Source organism: Achroia grisella, unplaced genomic scaffold (assembly GCF_030625045.1).
Source record: "Achroia grisella isolate CSIRO2021 unplaced genomic scaffold, CSIRO_AGI_Agris_v1 utg114, whole genome shotgun sequence".
Taxonomy (NCBI): Eukaryota; Metazoa; Arthropoda; class Insecta; order Lepidoptera; family Pyralidae; genus Achroia; species Achroia grisella.
This window is the reverse complement of record NW_026712585.1, coordinates 1,674,310-1,694,295: the sequence shown is the minus strand read 5'-3', so window position 1 is coordinate 1,694,295 and position 19,986 is coordinate 1,674,310. Positions and strand designations below refer to the sequence as shown.

General features: G+C 34.4%; 2 protein-coding genes across 2 annotated transcripts in view; both read left to right on the top strand.

The window, feature by feature from the left end:
- The first annotated feature begins 2,682 nt into the window (after positions 1-2,682).
- LOC131850212 (putative fatty acyl-CoA reductase CG5065) overlaps positions 2,683-19,986 on the top strand; it is a 43,667-nt gene continuing 26,363 nt past the window's right edge. Inside the window, exon 1 of the mRNA XM_059200386.1 lies at positions 2,683-2,768. The gene's annotated coding sequence lies outside the window, so the exon portion shown is untranslated. The remainder of the gene's footprint in view (positions 2,769-19,986) is intronic.
- Positions 9,132-11,508, top strand: LOC131850551 (uncharacterized). The gene is made up of 3 exons (XM_059200827.1): positions 9,132-9,702; positions 9,745-11,024; positions 11,446-11,508. The coding sequence occupies exons 1-3, from the start codon at positions 9,132-9,134 to the stop codon at positions 11,506-11,508; spliced, it is 1,914 nt and encodes a 637-aa protein (XP_059056810.1).

Below are 19,986 nucleotides of genomic sequence, written 5' to 3'. Positions count from 1 at the left end.
TCATCAATCAATCTCATGTATTTCAATTCAAAGTAGCAGGAATGGGATGTAGGCCTTAGAGTTAATTTAATAAAAAAATTGTTGACGGATTTTTTTTATAATTAGTATACCACAGCGTTCTTGGCCAAACACTCTCTAAACTTTTTTGGTATTGTATGTGCCATAAAGTCCCGTGTAGTTCATGAAATAATGGTTCACATAATATAGACAATCAGCATATATTTATATAACAGGATAAATAATAAGCTTTTCCTGAAGTAATAGAATCATTTTTGAATTTATTGCTAATATTGACACAATGTGTATTTTATTGATTAGTCACATTGGGAAGTTGGAGTTATGTTTGTTACAAAGCATGACTAATACATAACAAAATATGATAAATATGACTGGACGGTCGAAGGGGTGGTCGGGATCATTTATGTGACTTGGAATGACAAGTTTATTACCAGCCACCTGATGGTAAGTTGCTACTGCCTCATATAATATATAAAAAACACCCAGACCGATACAAATATTCATACTCATGAATATAAATGATCGTATAAAGAGAGGAATCGAACCCGCTACCATCGGAAGTAATGCGGTGTTATAAACCGATAGACCACCACGGCTATCAATAATATAAATAATAAGCTAACACTTAGTGTGTCACTTTTTCCAGAATACAACATATAAGCAAGTTCTCGTACACATTGTGTACGTATGTGTATCCTCAATAATGTGGAAACAATTAAAGACTTACGTATTACTTTAGTCACTAGACACGTGCTTGATATACATATAGATTTAGATAATATAATCAATAAAGCATATAAAATGTATTAGTGAGAATTTAAAAGTCCTAACAACTAATTTACTTTTATACAAAACGTTTGGCCGTAATTTTTGGAATCCTTTTTACAATATATATTCATATCAAAATTACGCCGATTACAGTCTAAATTTTACCATAGCCACCTTTCATATGACAAACTTTTGCAGACATTTGAATGATTAAATCTAACATCGCGACGCACACTAACTGAGAGTGTTTTTATATATGTAGTCTAAAATAAATATGATTGCACTTCTTTGACATATCAGATAAGTTAACGTGTTCCACCGCGTGTACAAAAAAGAACATCAAGAAGTCAGGAATGTTCACTATTAACAGATGTCGTACAAACACTGGTAGTCGTTCACCCATTAATAGAATTCTTAAAGTGTATAATACTAAATCTATAATATACATAGAGATTCCATTAGCGATAAGACCGTCTTTTGTACTTAGTTTTATTTTTTTTATGTTTTTAATTTTGTTCATGTCCTTTACATGTTGGTGCAATAAAGTGTTATAATATAATACATATATAATATTTGCCACTAGACCATCAGTCTTCTTAGCAACTATCTTTTTAAAGAATGATGGTCTATTATTAACACTAATATTATTATTAATAATAGATACTAATATTATTTATTCAGTCATTCTTTTTCTATTATTATTCGCTTCCTTTGTATGTAAGGCCTGTATAATAAACAGACAATGTTTATTTTGCCTTAACTTTTTTATTTGTGAGCCGATTGCAACGAAACTAGCAAAAACGTAAATATCTTGTTATGCTGATAACTATATGACGGCCTGGGTGATCTAACGTTTTAGCACACTGCTTTATTTCCGATGGTCGCGGGTTCGATTCCTCGGTAGGTGCAAACATTTTATAATGATTTTTTGATACGGTCTGGGTGTATATAACTAATTATTTATATCTGTTGTCTAATACCCATAAAACAAGCTCAGTTTACTTTGGAAACAGATGGCGTTGATTGTAAGTCAGTGAAATTTTCATTAAAGTTTGTTAAGTTTCTAAGATTATCATGTAAAAATACAGGTATATATAATATTCATAAGTTTCAGGTTTATAATTCATTGTTAATAATAAATAAGAAAGTTACCCAAATTAAAAAATAACCCTTACTTAGATATGTTATCTTAAAAATAACATAACATCATGTAAGGTGGAGAATCACGTCAATGTACTAAGGTTGGTGTAGTAAGCAAAAAATGTTTAAGTAATTAGAATAACGACATGTGACGTCATGATTTTCAGAAAAAGTTTAAAGTTCATAAGTCAATGCAAATTGAACGACATTACGAGAGCAATAGAGTTGTGAACAGTTTGATACTAATAAAAAAGTGTCATTCATAGTCAATGTCACTTACAATAAGCGCCCTATTCATAGTTCAACAACATATCCATAGAGTGGGAAACATTTTATTAAACTAACTAATCAAACAAAAACTCTTAAATATATAATTATACTTTTAATGAAATATTATAACAAATTAAAAATTATAATATTTGATTTGGTAAGTTGATTTTAAAAACGCAAGTGGTATTGCCTATGCCAGACATTTGGGCGGCGGCGACTGCCCTACGCATGCGCGCAGTCGACCTCCCTGCTAACCCAGCTAGCCAGATAGTAAAATGGCCGACGACTAACGCGTTTGCAATTGATTTTTTTTCCATTACACTTGTTATAACATTACAAAAGCAACAAACAACTAGTTAAATTGTCACGTTACAGTAATAGAACGGTTCCGCACACCACCGCGACCTAATTACACTTTAGCACTAAATTATAACCTGTTAAGCGCCGATCTAGTGTGAAAATTATATTGTAATATTAATTTACAGAGTTTTAGTACATTATCAAATGATTTTTTTTGTTCAGTGGTTGTTATACGTGTTATATTGTGACTACAGCGTTGTCGGCAAGTGTGTGTAAGTATAAAAGGCATGACTTCCATCAATATAGTAAAATAGTCTAATATAGTTCTATGACCTAAAATCCAAACCTAATGCAGTTAGTGGCCGGTCCTAGTTTAGTTAGCATGCCAGTTTTATCCTATATCTTGTGAAGTGTGGAGCAGTGTTCAGAAAATATTTAGAATTCTAATTTTAAATTAGTGTCAAGTGCGATGCGTTGGTATTTCAAAAATGGAACGCGGCGGTTATCTATTGAGAAATGAATTAATGTGTAATTAAGTGACACGATTGCTAGTCGTAATGGTTTTTCCCTAAATTTTGGAATCCCTGGCCCCGTCTTTGTCACACTTATATGTTATCTCTCTTTCTAATGATGTTCCTGAATGGGTCTTAGGCATGCGCCGTCGATTTCGGGGCAAGGGACATCTGAATTATCGCAATTTTTACGGAATGTGACCTATCTATTTATTTGTAGGTTGATATTTATCGAATTTTAAGTCAGGTTAGTCGATTTAAAAAAAAATAATAAAATTTATTCAACACTCGGGATTGTGTCGAAGTTATGTGATCTTATCCATAATATTCCGGGTGTAACCGAGCAACCGGCGAACCTTATCTGTTTCAATCTAATGATAAGTGCAATGTTCTGGGTTTTCGTAAATTTCTCATTTTCAAAGCTCATGATCGATTTACCGTGTGAAGATGTAAAGATGAAATAATAGAAGATATATATATGTTTATTAAATAGAAATTTTATTAAATTGAACTAGTAAGTATTTGTTAGTATCATTTCATGTTATTAAAACAAGGTTTTGCCCGCGATTTCGTTCGCTTCTATGGGGTGTATTCATTTATTGATTAAGCATTATTTCACCAAATTGTTCGCAATTAGATGAATAATTTTGGAATATAAAGATTGTTTTTAATGCATCGGTTTGTATTATACTAAAACACGTATGTATTATACATATAATCCCTCCCCTGTCACTCTATTACTGAAAACTGCATTAAAATCCGTAGCGTAGGTAATTTAAAACTTCGCTTCTTTCTATAGCTATAATGAAAGCAAAAGACGCCGTGGGTAACAGTTATGTATACCCCCTTAATAAATAAAAAAAAACATAAAATTATAAGAACCCGTGCGATACCAGGGCTGGTTACTAGTATAGATGTATAGTATATAATAATAACAATAACCGTGGACAATTCACAGCTCCATCTAGTCCCAATCTTAGAAGAGCTTATGTTACATGTACTACACTACAGTTAAATATATTTTTTTGGAAATACATACATAATATACAAAAAAAAATCACCCAAATCATTACAAAAAGTCATTAGTAGTCATTACTCATGAATACAAATGTTTGCATCGTACGAGAATTTCAACCCGAGAGGTTCGGAAGTAAGATATTTTTTTTTATCTAAAGTAATATCTGTTGGAAACTCCAATAAAAATAAGTATTAAAACCTCTTCAATAATTTGTTTCATAATATTCAAGTGTGGAACCCTGCGTTCTCATGATTACGAGTGCCTTTTGTTTTCTGTTCTTCAATATTTGTTACACCGCTGATTATAGCGAAATTATAATAAAAGTATATATATCTAATTACAATTTATTTACAATTTGGTGTTTTATAATTGTTTTCAACGATTACATCTACGCACTTTATTGAGATTCACACAATATCTGTCGCTTCCTCTTTGGCGACATCATTTTGGTCCATGTATTATTATGATCCTGTATGTGCATTACCACAGATAACATAATGTTACATAGCATTACTAAGTTTTTTTTTAAGATAAATCTGTCTACATTGCAATAATTAAATTTATGAATTGAGATAATTTGTAATATATATACTGTTTTAAATTTGACACGGTCATTATTTATACACTTAGAAAATATAGTGGGATTTTATCAGATTTTATATATTTTTATTGAGATCTCGATATTTCGGCAGCTTTTCAACTCTTATGGTCATGGATATTCTGAAGAGCAGCGATGGTAAATAAATGTTTCATGGGCAGGTATTTGTCTACCTTCACACGTTTTCGTTTGTTGCTACTATTGAAAATGACATATGGCCATAAAATAAATAAAACGTGGTAAGATCTCGTGATGTTTCCTAAGTCTATGTATAAATGGAGATAGATAAGTATGGATATGTACAGGATATTTACGTATTCATTACGTAATTTTACATAATAAAAAATATGCAAACTCAAGACTTTTCGATAGTTTGGTATACATACTTATAATACCTGTGTACACAGTATAATAATACCTATGGGAAATTACCATATTCGTTGTTATATAAAACCTATTTTATTGACGATTGTCAGTTATTTATTTAAGTGTCTGTAAAGTTTTTCTAAAAAAAACCTCGTAATAATGAAAATTAGTGATTGCCTAATGGTCGATATTCGATCATGATTAATTTAAATTATAATTTTAAACATTATTAAGGTTCTATTCTCAAATACTGTACGTACTATGCGTGTGAGTGTCAAATACGTTGTAGAGAGTGTAATATGTTTTTTATTTTTTAATGTATTGTTGCATAATATAGTAAAAAAAAAGTTGGCATTCTGCGCTCATTCCCTATATAAACTACTAACTGTGCCCGCGGTTCACCCGCATCAAAATTTATAGCCTATGTAATTTTGATGTATAAGCTATAAATATGTATCAAATAAACTGTTCAAGAACAATACGGACGTCTAAAGTAGAAAAAAGATACCTTTATCTAAATATTTACTTCTGATATCTGTATTCCTCTAATACTAATAATAATATACTAAATGTCCTCAAAGTCAAATTCATCGCAAAAGTTTGAGCACCCACAAAATAGCGGTACCCACTGACCAGCAATCCAATCCAGAACACTGTTAAATAATAAGACCGAGTCCAAGCAGAAGAATACGCTCGGGTGGCAGGATTACGGAGACAGTCTCTTGCGGAATATGACGAACGCTACTCGCGAAATAGTTTGTAACACAACAGTGACACAGGTGGTATCTTCGTCTAGGAGTAATTTTCCTGTTCTATAACTCGTGTAGATATCAATAATTAAGTATTTAATGTAAGAAAACCGGAACACAATGTCTTGCTTATGTCGTTTTTTATTAACAAAAACAAAAGACGGCCGAAGTTGATTCTATTTTATATTTATTTTTTATTTGAATGAATGTTCGCTTTATTACCGGCCAGTTATATATTTTGGAACTCCAGTGCGTATTTCGATCGGAATATTCAGCCAATACATGACTGATAGATTATTATATACAGTATCTGAAGTTTATCACTCAAGGAAACTATTTAGTATGTAGAGGTAAAATTAATATCTAAGCGACTGACTAACTATAGACAAAGAATATTAAAGACAAACAATATTAATCTATTCTCAATTTGACCACAGACCATATGTTTGCGCCACAACTAGTTTAAATGCACATCTCGTGTAATAGACAAGGACAGACATACTCACGATCTAGGGCCGAAAGGAGCCGAGTACGCCCGCGCCATCGCTGGAAAGAAAGATGGCGCTGCTTCTTCGTTTCCCGCTCGTGTCTGAGAAACGCCGCTCGCACATAATTACGTTTTATAATAATTGAATCACTACGATTTAATAAACTATTGAATTGTCAAGGTGTATATAGATAGTGTGCAATATTCAAGGTGTATATACACTAATTTCCGCCGCGCGTGTTGTGTGTGTGATCAGTTCATCGATCATCATCGTCGTCGATCATCGATTCCTGCACCAAGACGCCATAGCAGAAAGCCAGGTACGCTCGTAACTCCTTACTTTGCCCGTGATCTGTGACGACAGTCTTATCGAAGGAATATATCTCTCGGGATACATATCCCTAGGGAACCGCTTTAACATTTTTTGGCCCGTTGCGAACCGGATATTTTGCTATTTTTTAAATTGAGTTACATTTAATAACGTACCCCTTTTTGCTATTTATTCGCAAGGTCCTTCGTTTAATATTATTATTAAGAAACCGCTTTCAAAATTGATAATATAAAATCCGCTTATTTAGTCTTATATTACTTATTTGTTTCTCAGACATACCCGCGTAGCCATATAGGATTGCCTTGTTATTTCTTTATATTATACCGCAACCAAGCACCTATATGTGTAATAGTTTATTATTTATAAACATATTTATTATATACCGCTATAGAATACCATATGATATCCCGCATTCCTCTGTATTATCTCTTTAGATAATAAATATTTATATCACCGCATTTATAGTATAGTCTTAAAATTGTATCCTATAACTATAATACATAATATACTTGTACATCCCGCACACCTATAATATACAAATATAAATGTCTATATCCCGCATTCCATTATATTTTATATAGTAATCTACGCAACACTTAACCGTGTTCTCGCTACATACCTACATATAATTTTTATTTTCGTTACTGTCCGCTTACGCTGTCTATTGACAGATCACTGTATAATTACCTATAGTTATATTGCGTTAAATCATTAGATATGTCACGTAAAGATAAAGATGCGCCTACCTTTTCACCTAGTCGTCAACTTATTATGTTAGAAGCTAAACGTAATGCTTTATTTCAACGAATACAAAGTATTTACGATAAGTCAAAGTTGGCTACGGAATCGGAAGAAAAAAGACGTATGTTTCTTAGTTCATGTATAACCATCGATGACGTTCGTAATAAGTTTCAAGATGTACTTGATGAATATAATAGTAGGATGCTTGATGAGAATCCTTCTGCCGTACCTAATTTTCATGTATATGACTCATTTGAAGATTTGTTTTGTTCAATTAAACAGACATTTTCTGATCTTTCTTCTGCGCCCACGGGTGGGAATTCGTGTGGGATAGATGCACCTGTATCTAGGCCCAGGCTCCCCCCCTGGAATTAGTCTCCTTCAGCGGCAATTATCAAGATTGGAATTTATTTTACGCTAGTTACAAATCTACTGTCCATGACAACTCCTCACTTACAAACTCAGAAAAACTGTATTATTTACTGGGTAAGTTATCACCCAAAGTACAATCGGTATTTGCAGGTATTACACCCTGCGCCGAAAACTATGAAATTATATTTAAGTCTCTGCTTGATAAGTATCAAGATATTCACGTTCTCGGTTCTAATTACTTAGACCAGATTTTAAATCTTAAATTAGGCAAAATGCCTTCCGCCGCAAGTTTTCAATTATTTATAGATAAGTATGTCACCGCCGCTATGTCATTAAAGGGCTTAGGTATAAAACAATTATCTGATTTCATTTTATTATATATTGCAAAACGTAAATTCGATTCAGAAACATTACGCGCGTTCGAATTACACTCTTCTATAACAAAATCACGTGATTTTGACGGATTTATTAATTTTATAAAAACGCAATGCCGCATATATGAAAATACACAACCCGCGCCCGCCACCAGTACAGAGTCAAATAAATACCGCCCGCCTACTAATAAATACCGCCCGCCTGCTAAGTACCCGGACCCGCAGTCTTATGTTTCAAGTGTAACACCTATAAAATGTTCACTTTGTAATAGTAATATGCATGATCATTTTTATAAATGTAGTGCATTCGAAAAATTGTCACCTCTCGATCGTTATAAACATATTAAAGCTAACAATTCATGCGTAAATTGTTTAAGTACCAAGCATAAGTCAGGTGTTTGTAGATCAAAATCTTCGTGTCGTGCATGTCAAAAGCGCCATCATTCTTTGCTACATTTTGTTACGGATCGGGGCTCGCTGCCCGCGCGCGATGCGCCCGCGCCCCGTAGTAGCATGGCCTCACCCCCGCTCCCGTCACACAGTGGCGAGGCCGTGGCTAAGCAGAGTGGTCTGTCACTTTGCGCGCTCAGTAACAAAACTGTGCTACTAGCAACTGCACGCGTTATTGTGTATGACGCATTAGGTAAACAACACTTAGTTCGATGTTTATTGGACAGTGCGTCCCAAAGTAATTTTATTACTGATGAATGTTGTGACCGCTTAGGTTTATTAAATGAATTAAAATATTCATCTACGATGGTAAAGGGTATTGGTGGCTCACAAAAAAAACGTTATGGGTTCAGTAGAATTTAATATATTTTCTCGTTTTAATTTTAATGTTCGCTTTAATATTTCCGCGCTTGTTGTTGACCGTATTACGGACAGTTTGCCTTCCGTTCCTGTCAATACCGCCGCATTTTCACACATTAAAAACCTACCGCTGGCAGACGGCGAGTTTGCCATTCCTAGTAATATAGACGTACTTATAGGTAGTTCTATATTCCCGCACTTGCTATTGCCGGGTATTGTGCATAGCAAGCATCGTAATATTCCGCCTGCGATACAAACCGTATTAGGGTTTGTAATCATGGGTTCCGTACCCACTTTTAATTCCGCATCGCCTAATTCCGCATTATTAAATACCGCATATACAACGTCATGTTGTTCCGTGATTCATGATCGTATGGACACTCTCTTCCAAAGTTTTTGGGAATTGGAGGAGATAACCGCGCCGCCCGCTCAGAGTGCCGATGATCTCGAGTGTGAACATTATTTTCGCGCCACCACTACTCGTGATGATAGTGGTAGATATATCGTATCCCTGCCGTTTCGAGAGGACGTGTTCTCCTTAGGTGACTCTTTCGCTGCCGCACATAGACGTTACTTATGTCTAGAACGTAAGTTGGAAGCGTCACCTCATTTTCGTTTTTCTTATAACGAAGTAATTCGCGCATATATTGATAAGGGCTATTTAAGTCCAGTTAAATCGCATCAAGACAATTCACTTATACCCTCGTACTCGTACTACATTCCACATCACGGAGTGCTACGAGAGGATAAGGTCACCACTAAATTGCGCGTGGTTTTAGATGCCAGTTGTAAAACGACATCTGGTCGTTCGTTAAATGATATATTGCATAGTGGTACCAACCTACAGGGTGATTTATTTAGTATTTTAATTAACTTTCGTCTTTTTAAAGTTTGTATTTCCGCCGACTGTTTTCAAATGTTTCATCAAATAGTTGTACGCGAACCCGATCGTAGGTTTCAGCGAATTTTGTACCGCTTCAGCACCGATGATCCTGTGACTGAATATGAATTTAATCGTGTATGCTTCGGACTGAGGTCGAGTCCATTTCTCGCGCTCCGCGTTGTTCAACAACTAGTTGAAGATGAAGGGGATAAATTCCCTGCTGCTGCCGCTGTTGCTTCGTCTGCACTATATATGGATGATATCGTATCTTCTGTTATGACAGATGAACAGGCTATTACCATTAGCAACGAACTTATTGCACTTTTTAAAATGGCACAGTTTGATCTCGTAAAGTGGACGAGCAGCTCCCGCGACGTGCTTGCTCACATCCCGGATACACACAAAACCCTCAGTGACAAATCATTCGATAATTCCACCCCGCACAAGATCTTAGGTCTATTTTGGGATAACTCTAATGATTCTTTTAAGTTCAAGGTAATCACGCCAGACGCTATATGTACTAAGCGCGCTATTCTCTCCGCTGTTGCCCGTTTATGGGACATTTTAGGTTTCGTGGCTCCCGCTATTTTGTACGCCAAGCTCCTTATTAAGGAACTCTGGTTGTTGAAATGTGATTGGGATGCTCAACCCCCGCATCATATCATCGCAGCCTGGAGACAGTTCTGTTTAGAACTGCCCTCGCTTAATAGGCTTCGCATACCGCGACACTTAGGTGTGGTTGAGGATTGTCAATTGAATATTTTAGGATTTGCTGACGCTAGTGAACGTGCTTATGGCGGTGTAGTCTACCTACACATTCAGGTTGATAATAAATATTTTGTTCAATTATTATGCGCCAAGTCAAAGGTCTCGCCTGTAAAAATTGTATCCATCGCGAGATTAGAATTGTGCGCAGCCGTATTACTCGCAAAACTACTTCGTAAGGTTGTTGATACTATCGCACCACGGTATCCTGTGAATAATATATACGCCTTTAGTGATTCAAAAGTGGCTCTTTGTTGGATCCACTCTTCTCCGCACCGCTGGCAAACTTTCGTTGCCAATCGGGTAGTACAAATTATCGATAACGTCCCGGCAGACTGTTTCTATCACGTTGCTGGTTCCGATAATCCTGCAGACTGCCTGTCTCGTGGACTCACACCAGACAAGCTAGTAAACCATCCGCTATGGTACACCGGACCTTCATGGGTATTAAGTAACCCGGCCGAGTGGCCACTTGTTGTCAATCACGACTTATCGAATGAAGACATTCCCGAACAACGGACTGTTATACACACATTAATTTCAAATACCTCTGAATCACTACTTTACGCGCTATCTCAACGCTTTTCTGTATATTCTAAATTATTACGGACTATTGTATATATATATAAATTTATTAAACGCCTTCCTCGTAATACCGTTATTACGAGTGAAGACTTAGATTTTGCTGAAATAAAGTTAATCCGCGCCGTGCAAGAAGTATATTTTGCACATGAGTTTAATAATTTAAAAAATAATAAATATTGTTCTTCCGCTTTAAACAAGCTCCGACCATTTATAGACAAGGACGATGTCATCCGCGTCGGTGGTCGCTTGTCAAGTTCCGCTGAGGATTACTGCACTAAGTATCCTCTACTTTTACCGCGCCGCGATCATGTTATCGATATTCTTATCGATTTTTATCATAAGAAGCATCTTCATGCAGGACCAGAGTTACTTATGTCCTTACTCAGGCAGAAGTACTGGATCCTGTCCGCTCGCCGCTTAATACGTTATCGCATTCATAAATGTAACGCTTGTTTTAAAATAAAACCGCGCCCTACGTTTCCACTCATGGCCGATCTACCGAGCCACCGCGTCACTCAAGTTGATAAGGCATTTACGCATGTAGGCTGTGACTATGCCGGTCCCTTACAGTACACACCTATTCGTGGTCGGGGGTTAAAGGCCGCAAAGCATGGTTATGTATTTTCACTTGTCTGACAACCCGTGCTACTCATATTGAAGTTGCTACTGATTTAAGCACGGTTAGTTTCTTATCCGCACTTAAACGATTCTTATCTCGCCGAGGCCCGATAAACTGTTTATATACGGACAATGGAACATGTTTCGTGGGTGCTCGCAAGTATCTTCGCGATTTATATAAGTTTCTTGATGAATATCGCCCGCATTTAGAATTAGAACTTTCAGAAAATCGCATTAGTATGAAATTTATTCCTCCCGCTGCTCCCCACTTCGGTGGAAGTTGGGAAAGCATCGTAAAAATAGTTAAAAATAATTTATTTAAGGTGATAGGATCACAAATTCTCTCTTATGAGGAACTTATAACAGTGCTTTCTCAGGTTGAGGCACTTATTAATTCGCGTCCACTCACAGCTAGAAGTAGTGACCCCGCTGAGCCGTCTGCTCTTACGCCGGCTCATTTTTTAAATACTGTCCCTCTTTCATCCATTCCTGCGCCAGAAGCTAACACGCACGATTTAAATCAACGCCATTCCCTTCTGGATAGCATTGTACAGTCTTTCTGGCGCCGGTGGCGAATGGAGTATCTGCATCAATTGCAGACACGCGCTAAATGGAATCTTCCATCAGTTCCCATTAAGGAGGGTACTGTTGTAATTTTAGTAATAGATAACGCACCGCCCTTTTCATGGCCATTAGCTGTCGTTGAAAAGGTACATCCTTCCAAAGACGGAACTACGCGAGTGGTCACTGTTAGGACTTCAAAGGGTAGCTACCTTCGCCCGGTAGTTCGTTTGTGCCCATTGCCGCATCAATAGTTATATATTTAATATAAGTAAAATTTAGATTTAGCTTAGTTATATATAACTTTCATTCATATATCGTATTCACATAACCTCAGATAACTTCCCGCTTATGATTAATCTTATACGCATTAATATACCGCTCATTTTATTTATATATATCTTCCGCATACTGCTATTCATTTCCCAGTGGTATATATATGTATATTTTTTTTAAAGGCAACCCTTTAAGGCCGGGGGAATGTTTGCGCCACAACTAGTTTAAATGCACATCTCGTGTAATAGACAAGGACAGACATACTCACGATCTAGGGCCGAAAGGAGCCGAGTACGCCCGCGCCATCGCTGGAAAGAAAGATGGCGCTGCTTCTTCGTTTCCCGCTCGTGTCTGAGAAACGCCGCTCGCACATAATTACGTTTTATAATAATTGAATCACTACGATTTAATAAACTATTGAATTGTCAAGGTGTATATAGATAGTGTGCAATATTCAAGGTGTATATACACTAATTTCCGCCGCGCGTGTTGTGTGTGTGATCAGTTCATCGATCATCATCGTCGTCGATCATCGATTCCTGCACCAAGACGCCATAGCAGAAAGCCAGGTACGCTCGTAACTCCTTACTTTGCCCGTGATCTGTGACGACAGTCTTATCGAAGGAATATATCTCTCGGGATACATATCCCTAGGGAACCGCTTTAACACCATATATAACTCGTATATATGCGCATATGTGTGTCAAATATATGGTAGTGTGTAGTTTTTTTTATTTGATGCATAAATTTAAAAAATCTATTTCTAAATTCTTTCTCTATTATATAAAATTTATATAAACTATGAGTGTGCGAGATTTCATACACCTCCGTCTGCACAATTTTCGGAAAAAGGGGCTTAATGTTATTGCTTCACGTATTAATATAATGATTAGTCTAGATAAGAAATAATGAATGTGTTTTATTACATAACATGTCTTTTATATAGGGTTCCGTTTCAAAATGATCTTTTGCCTATTGTGCTATGTTCCCCTAGTTGGCCGTTATGACTACGTACTACTTCGGATGAAAAGATGTAGGTGATATCATTGTGCTTTTACTGCTTCATAACACGACACCAAATTTAATATATAATTTATATATTAATACGTAAAGAAACATTTTGTACTTCTTTGTACGGAAATTACGCGATCGGAGCAGTTTTATGAAGATATAATGCAAAATGGTATTTTTATAATAATGCTTAAAATACTTTAAATTAATTAAATACATATCATTGAACCTATTACCATAAGTGTGTACCATATTAAACTAATGATGCCATAGGTAACAAATGACCGTGTCAGGTTGACCTCCACGCTATTCCCTCTGGAACCATCATGATAAATTCCTCGTGAATTGTCACGTTGGACTTCACTTCATGTTTATCTCAACATTCTCCTCTGGTGCCTCGCCAGTCCTCCACCATTCTATTATCATCCATTCTAAAACTAAGACTAGGCTCACATCATTAAGTTGAGTCCGCAGGAACCGAGCAAACGACATCGTTTGATTGGCGTATTTCCAAAGAAGGCGGGGCGTAGCAACCGATGTGCTAATCGAAGAGAGTCGTTGGCACGAGTCGTCAGACTCTTATCGGATATGTGTGGCCGGAGTAACCCTGGGGAACCCAACTTAGTAGCCAGGGTAACCTTACAAACATTTTTATATAACGATATAATACAATCCAACTATAATTATAATATAACTTTGTATTGTTGAAAACATTTTAAATATTTCTAAAGTATTTTTTTTAGTTTATTCATTTTACATTTTGTTTTATGTGCTATTATTTACCCTAAGGCCTCCGCTGAAAATCAGGGAGCTTCGACTGCAGCAATATGCTGAGCGGAGTCCTTTTTAGCAAAAATTTTATAGTCTCATAATGGTTTGTAATTGTTTTGACAAGGCGACATGTGTGTACATATGCTTCCAATTTAATTTAATCTATGTGTAATGCATGTTAAAGTCAATACGGCGACGGCCTCGGTGGTCTAGCGGTTCAGCACACCGCTTTACTTCCGATGGTCGCGGGTTCGATTCTTTGCACGGTGCAAATATTTGCATTCATCTGTATGATTATTTGTATCGGTCTGGGTGTTTTTTATATATAAATATGTATGTATGTATTTACGAAAAAAAATGTCTATGTATTTGTCAGTTATCTAGTATACCCATAACACAAGCTTTAGCAGCTTAACTTGTGTCTTCTGCATAAATTACCTAGAATTAATGTGTCTTAAAGAATATACCTACTTAATATAAACATAGTAAAGGCAGAGGACACACGAAAAAAAAGTTGGAAGGATTGTACAGTTGTGTTTTAACTTAAGTTTAAGTTTGTGTTGAAAGTGCTATGAATAAAAAGACGGCATATTGGAATTGCTAAGAGAGAATATAAGACATACTGCGCCGACTCCAAATAATGAGACAAAGACTGACAAGGCAAAGATGTTGGTCAGTCATTATTTAAATAATATCAAATCTTTCCTTTTTGTAATATTAGTTTTGATTTCGATAAAGAAGAAAATAAACACAATGTTCAACGTTCAACTTCAATAATATTATCAGTTATCCATGATAGTTCAAATATAAAATATATATATAGTTTGATTCTAAAAATGTCTAATAATATTTATGTCACATTCTAATGTTTGATTTTGCTGTCGATAAGGTTTTATTACCACTTCGATTCCACATAAATGTTAATTTATAACTATATAATAACTAACTGACTCGCGCAACTTCGTCTGTTTCATTTTCTCACCTTTTGCAATATTTTTCATTGCAGCTCCGCTTCTATTGGTCGTAGCTTAATGTTATATAGAAATGTTATATAAAGCCTTCCTCGACAAATGGACTATCAAACATAAAAATATTTTTTCAATTTGAACCAGTAGTTCTTGAGATTAGCACATTGAAACAAACTCTTCAACTTCATAATATTAGTATAGAGGTATATAAATGAAAATTAAAGGAATTTTGAAGTTTAGTTACGCAATAAATTTCTGAACGCAGGGTTCGTTTTGACAGTTTGTATGGGCAAATAAAATTGCTGTTTTTACTATTCTCCATGCAAAATCTTCATATTTTATTACCGTTGAAACCTTCCCTGGACTTCCACGAATATTTCAAGACTAAAATTAGCAAAATCGGTGCAGCCGTTCACGAGTTTTAGCGAGACTAACGAACATCAATTCATTTTTATATATATAGAAGATAATATGTATGTAGTTACATATCAAGCTCGTGACTACTCCCTGTTCCGAAGCATAGATATTAAAATCATAAAATAAATACGTTGATTGATAAAGTAAATATTGTACCGTATAATACTAAGAATTAAGCAAAAATTTGATAAAAAATAACATTCAAAGATAATATGTACGAATAACCGCTAGTTAAATATCTCGTCTAAAAATTATTTGATTACAAATTGAAATTAAGTAAGTTTCGATTATATTCTAATTGTGAATATTTAATAAGTAAGTAAATTATTATTAAGAATATTCAAGTAGCGTAAAAGCGCCCTTCCATGGCTACAATGAAAAGAGGGTGTACATGTATTATATATATAAACTTACCTCTTGAATCACTCTATCTATTAAAAAAAACCGCTTCAAGTCCGTTGCGTAGTTTTAAAGTTTTAAGCATACATAGGAACGGACAGACAGCGACTTTGTTTTATGCTATGTAATGATGATAGAAATATATTCTTCATTTTATAAGCAACATCACTGGGATCTGAAAAGTTTCCGACCTAACAGGGTTATAAAAATTTTTTTCTTAATGTTTTTTCTTCTTGTGAAAGGAGAGGAAATTTTTCCACCACCATTTTGACTATCATACGGTATATAAGATTTATATAAGATGTAGCTCAACTAAGATCACACTGGGCAAGTTGATTTATAGTTTTTTTTCACAAAGGTATGATACGTGTGTAGTATATTTTATTCCCATTAACGGATCTTTAGTTCAAATACAGTATCGTGCAGTGTAACTTGGATCTATCTCTTTTACCATCTATAGATATGAAAAGGATTATGACATAGTGTTTTTACACCGTCATCATACGGAGGGAAAGAGAACAACATAATATACGGATGCAACTAAATATCTCGAAAACCAACTTTCGATTACGTGTCAATTTACGAGCGCATAGCGTTTAACAATATTTTTTTTACAAATAAATATATAAAAAACTAGTCGTTATCCGAAGCATAGTTTGGTTTTTTTTGAGATATACGGTAGCCTATAAACCTCTCTTTTTTTTATTATTAAGAAGATATGTTCAGTTGTCTAGTTCTGAAAATATGTAAGCTTTCAGTAAAATAAAATATTATATAGTTTCATAAAGTCTAAGAATCAAATATCTACATATTTAGTATATATATATATAAATTTCATCATATCAATCAATCATTTTATTATATCATAGGTCAATACAAATAACATTACCAAAGACGAGTGTACCATTCCATATGCATCCGTTAAATGTCGACTGTATTTATCTAACTTTTATACACATAATAGGTACATAAAGTAATAACTATATAATATATATATCGGACTTCAAAACTTACGCCATTATCTACCAGTCATCCATGGGTTATGCGTAGAAAAATTGTAGGCGGTGCAAATATATTGAATGAGAAAAACAATATGTCATAAAATGAATATTTGGATTCACCGCTACGCTACCGCTTATGGGTTAGCACATACAACTTTTACTTTACACCTCGTCTTCAAGCCAGTCAACTTTTTACCAGCGCGTTGAACGCAATGTTTTAAGTTTTCCTTGTACTGATTACGATAAAAAAATCAGTTTTTGTGACTTGTGACTTAAATTTTGTGAATAAATATTGTGTTAATTTTGTGTGATAATTTGTTGTGATATAAGCTATATTTAAAAGTAAGTTTGTTTTATTAGTTTTAGTAAGTTTTTATAAAAATGATTTCTATCATAAGAAATTCTATATATATTTAACTTACTCTATACATTTTATTTAGACCGTAATTAATGTTTACTTATAACTATAGAGTCAAGTAATTTTGAAATTAATACAACCTGTGGAACAAGTTTCTATAAATAACTTTTAAATTTTTTTAAATTAATTATATATCCACTCACTTGTCTTTAAGTTCTAACGTCCTTTCTTCGACGTATTTCTAAGAATTGAATACACTATTATCATATACTTTCTCTTTCCATCTTAAGCAGAATACAAAACATATTCATATAAATATAATAGTATGTATTAATACATATATATTGTTAGTTTATGCAGGTACGACATAAGAATTTTTTTATTTATACTCTTCATTGATATTTAAATTGAATTATTATTGAATAATTAAAATGTATACAAAATTGGAGTGTCTGTTTGTAATATTGAAATAACCGTTTTTTACTACATGCATCTAAATGTAAAAAACGATACATACACCAAAATAACATTTTTTACAATTTTTGTCTGTCTGTCTGTGTGTTCCGGTTCAGTGATTAGTCACTGAAATGGCTGAACCGATTTTGACGGGAATTTTATTGGCAGGTAGCTGATGTAATAAGGAGTAACTTAGGTTACTTTTAATTTAGAAAAATAAAGTTAAATTCCACAGAGAGTACAGCTAGTTGTAAATATATGAACTGCTACAAAAAGTGGTCTTATCGCTAAGCAATGTCTTCCAAACTACTTTTGGTAGGATAAAGAAAGTAAGGATATGAAAAAAGTAGGTGGCGCACGTAATAAACATAATATAGTATATACGTTTTTAAATATATGTAGACATCCATATATGTACTTAATAGTGCACACGTCATTGGAAATAATGAAGGAAAAAGGGACCATGAGGTTTAATATTAATATTAGTTTTATTAAAAACTGAATATAACAGACTCAAAATTACTATGGATCGTACACGGAGTTGAACGATATCGATTACAAAAAGAGTCATCATAATCTGTTGATAATTAATGAATACATAATAAATCGTACCTACTATGAAGAAGACTGCTGTGTCCTATCTGTTTAGTAGTACCCAGTAGGACAAACCTACTGCAATTTTTTTTATTTTGGAACTGCGACTGCGATTGATTTACTCTATTTAGTTACTCAACTAGTCAGTTGGTATTTAATATTTTGACTGTAATGAATTAGTACTACTTTGTAGTTTATATTCATACATTTTAACTTAAAAATGTATAATTACAATTACAACAATTATTTAAAGAGCATTACGCAAGTTACTTGATCATTCTTTCCGAGATGAGACAGTTTTCTGATTGAGTGGTAGATTATAAAAATGTTAATTTTAAGTTTATTTGAATAAAGAATTTTCTACTCTATTTTTAAAATAACGGATGCGAGCCTACCACTGCTTCTAAAATTATTGTTTTCGGTGTTTCCATAACCGGCTTTAGTGAGAAATACATATTGACAGCTCTTGGTGTCGACCGACTTCGGGCTTTAAGACAAGAGAGTCGTGCTCTGTTTATTTATTTTCGTTTATTTATAACCTCATTGTTAATTATGTACCACGTAAGGTTGACATGCACGCGGTCGCCCCTGAAAGTCGACGTGGTTATTTCTTGATGGATTCGCAACGATGGTATGACTGACCTAATTCCATTGTTATACTAATATTTTCCACTGGTGCCAGCATGTACCGTTAGCGCTGGCAGTGCATTAAAGCATATTTAGAATTGTAATAGTAGTAGAATTCCGATTATCCGGACATAAATTATTAAAATTAACTCTATCTAATTCTTAAATTAAACCGCACGATGATTTTAAAGAAATAAAAGAAGCAATGAAAAATCTTAGCTTTGGGGAAGGGTAAGATGAAGTGAATATTAAGGAGTGGATAAACTGCGATACTGAAGACTCTGGATTCCAAATATTAACTGATGAAGAATTTAAAGAACAGTAATGAGAGAGAAGATGAAAAAGAGACTGAAACTGGGGTTGTACGTCAAGTACCATCTCTCGCAGAAGCTATTGAAGTTCTAGATGTTACTTTTAAGTGGTTTGAAAGACAAGACGAATCGGATCCCATACAGTTGTTACAACTGAAGCGCATCATGGACTTGGCTGCAATGAAAAGATGTGATTCATTACGTCAAAGATCAATGACAAATATTAAATTCTATAGGTATTATGTAATTTATTATCTATCGTTATAGATCGTATGATCTATTACAGAATGAAAAATTATCAAAATTTAAATATTGTTCGATTTGCTTAGAAATCGGTTATCCGGATTTACGTTTATACGGAATACTCCTGGTTTTATTTGATCCGGATAATCGGGATTCTACTGTATATATATTACCTATTCATATATAATGAATAACACCGAAGATTTCACACAGCGCCTTCTAATCCCAAACTAAGTACAGCAAATTTGTAAATTTGTCGTCAAAAAAACATTATTTTTAAATAGTTTA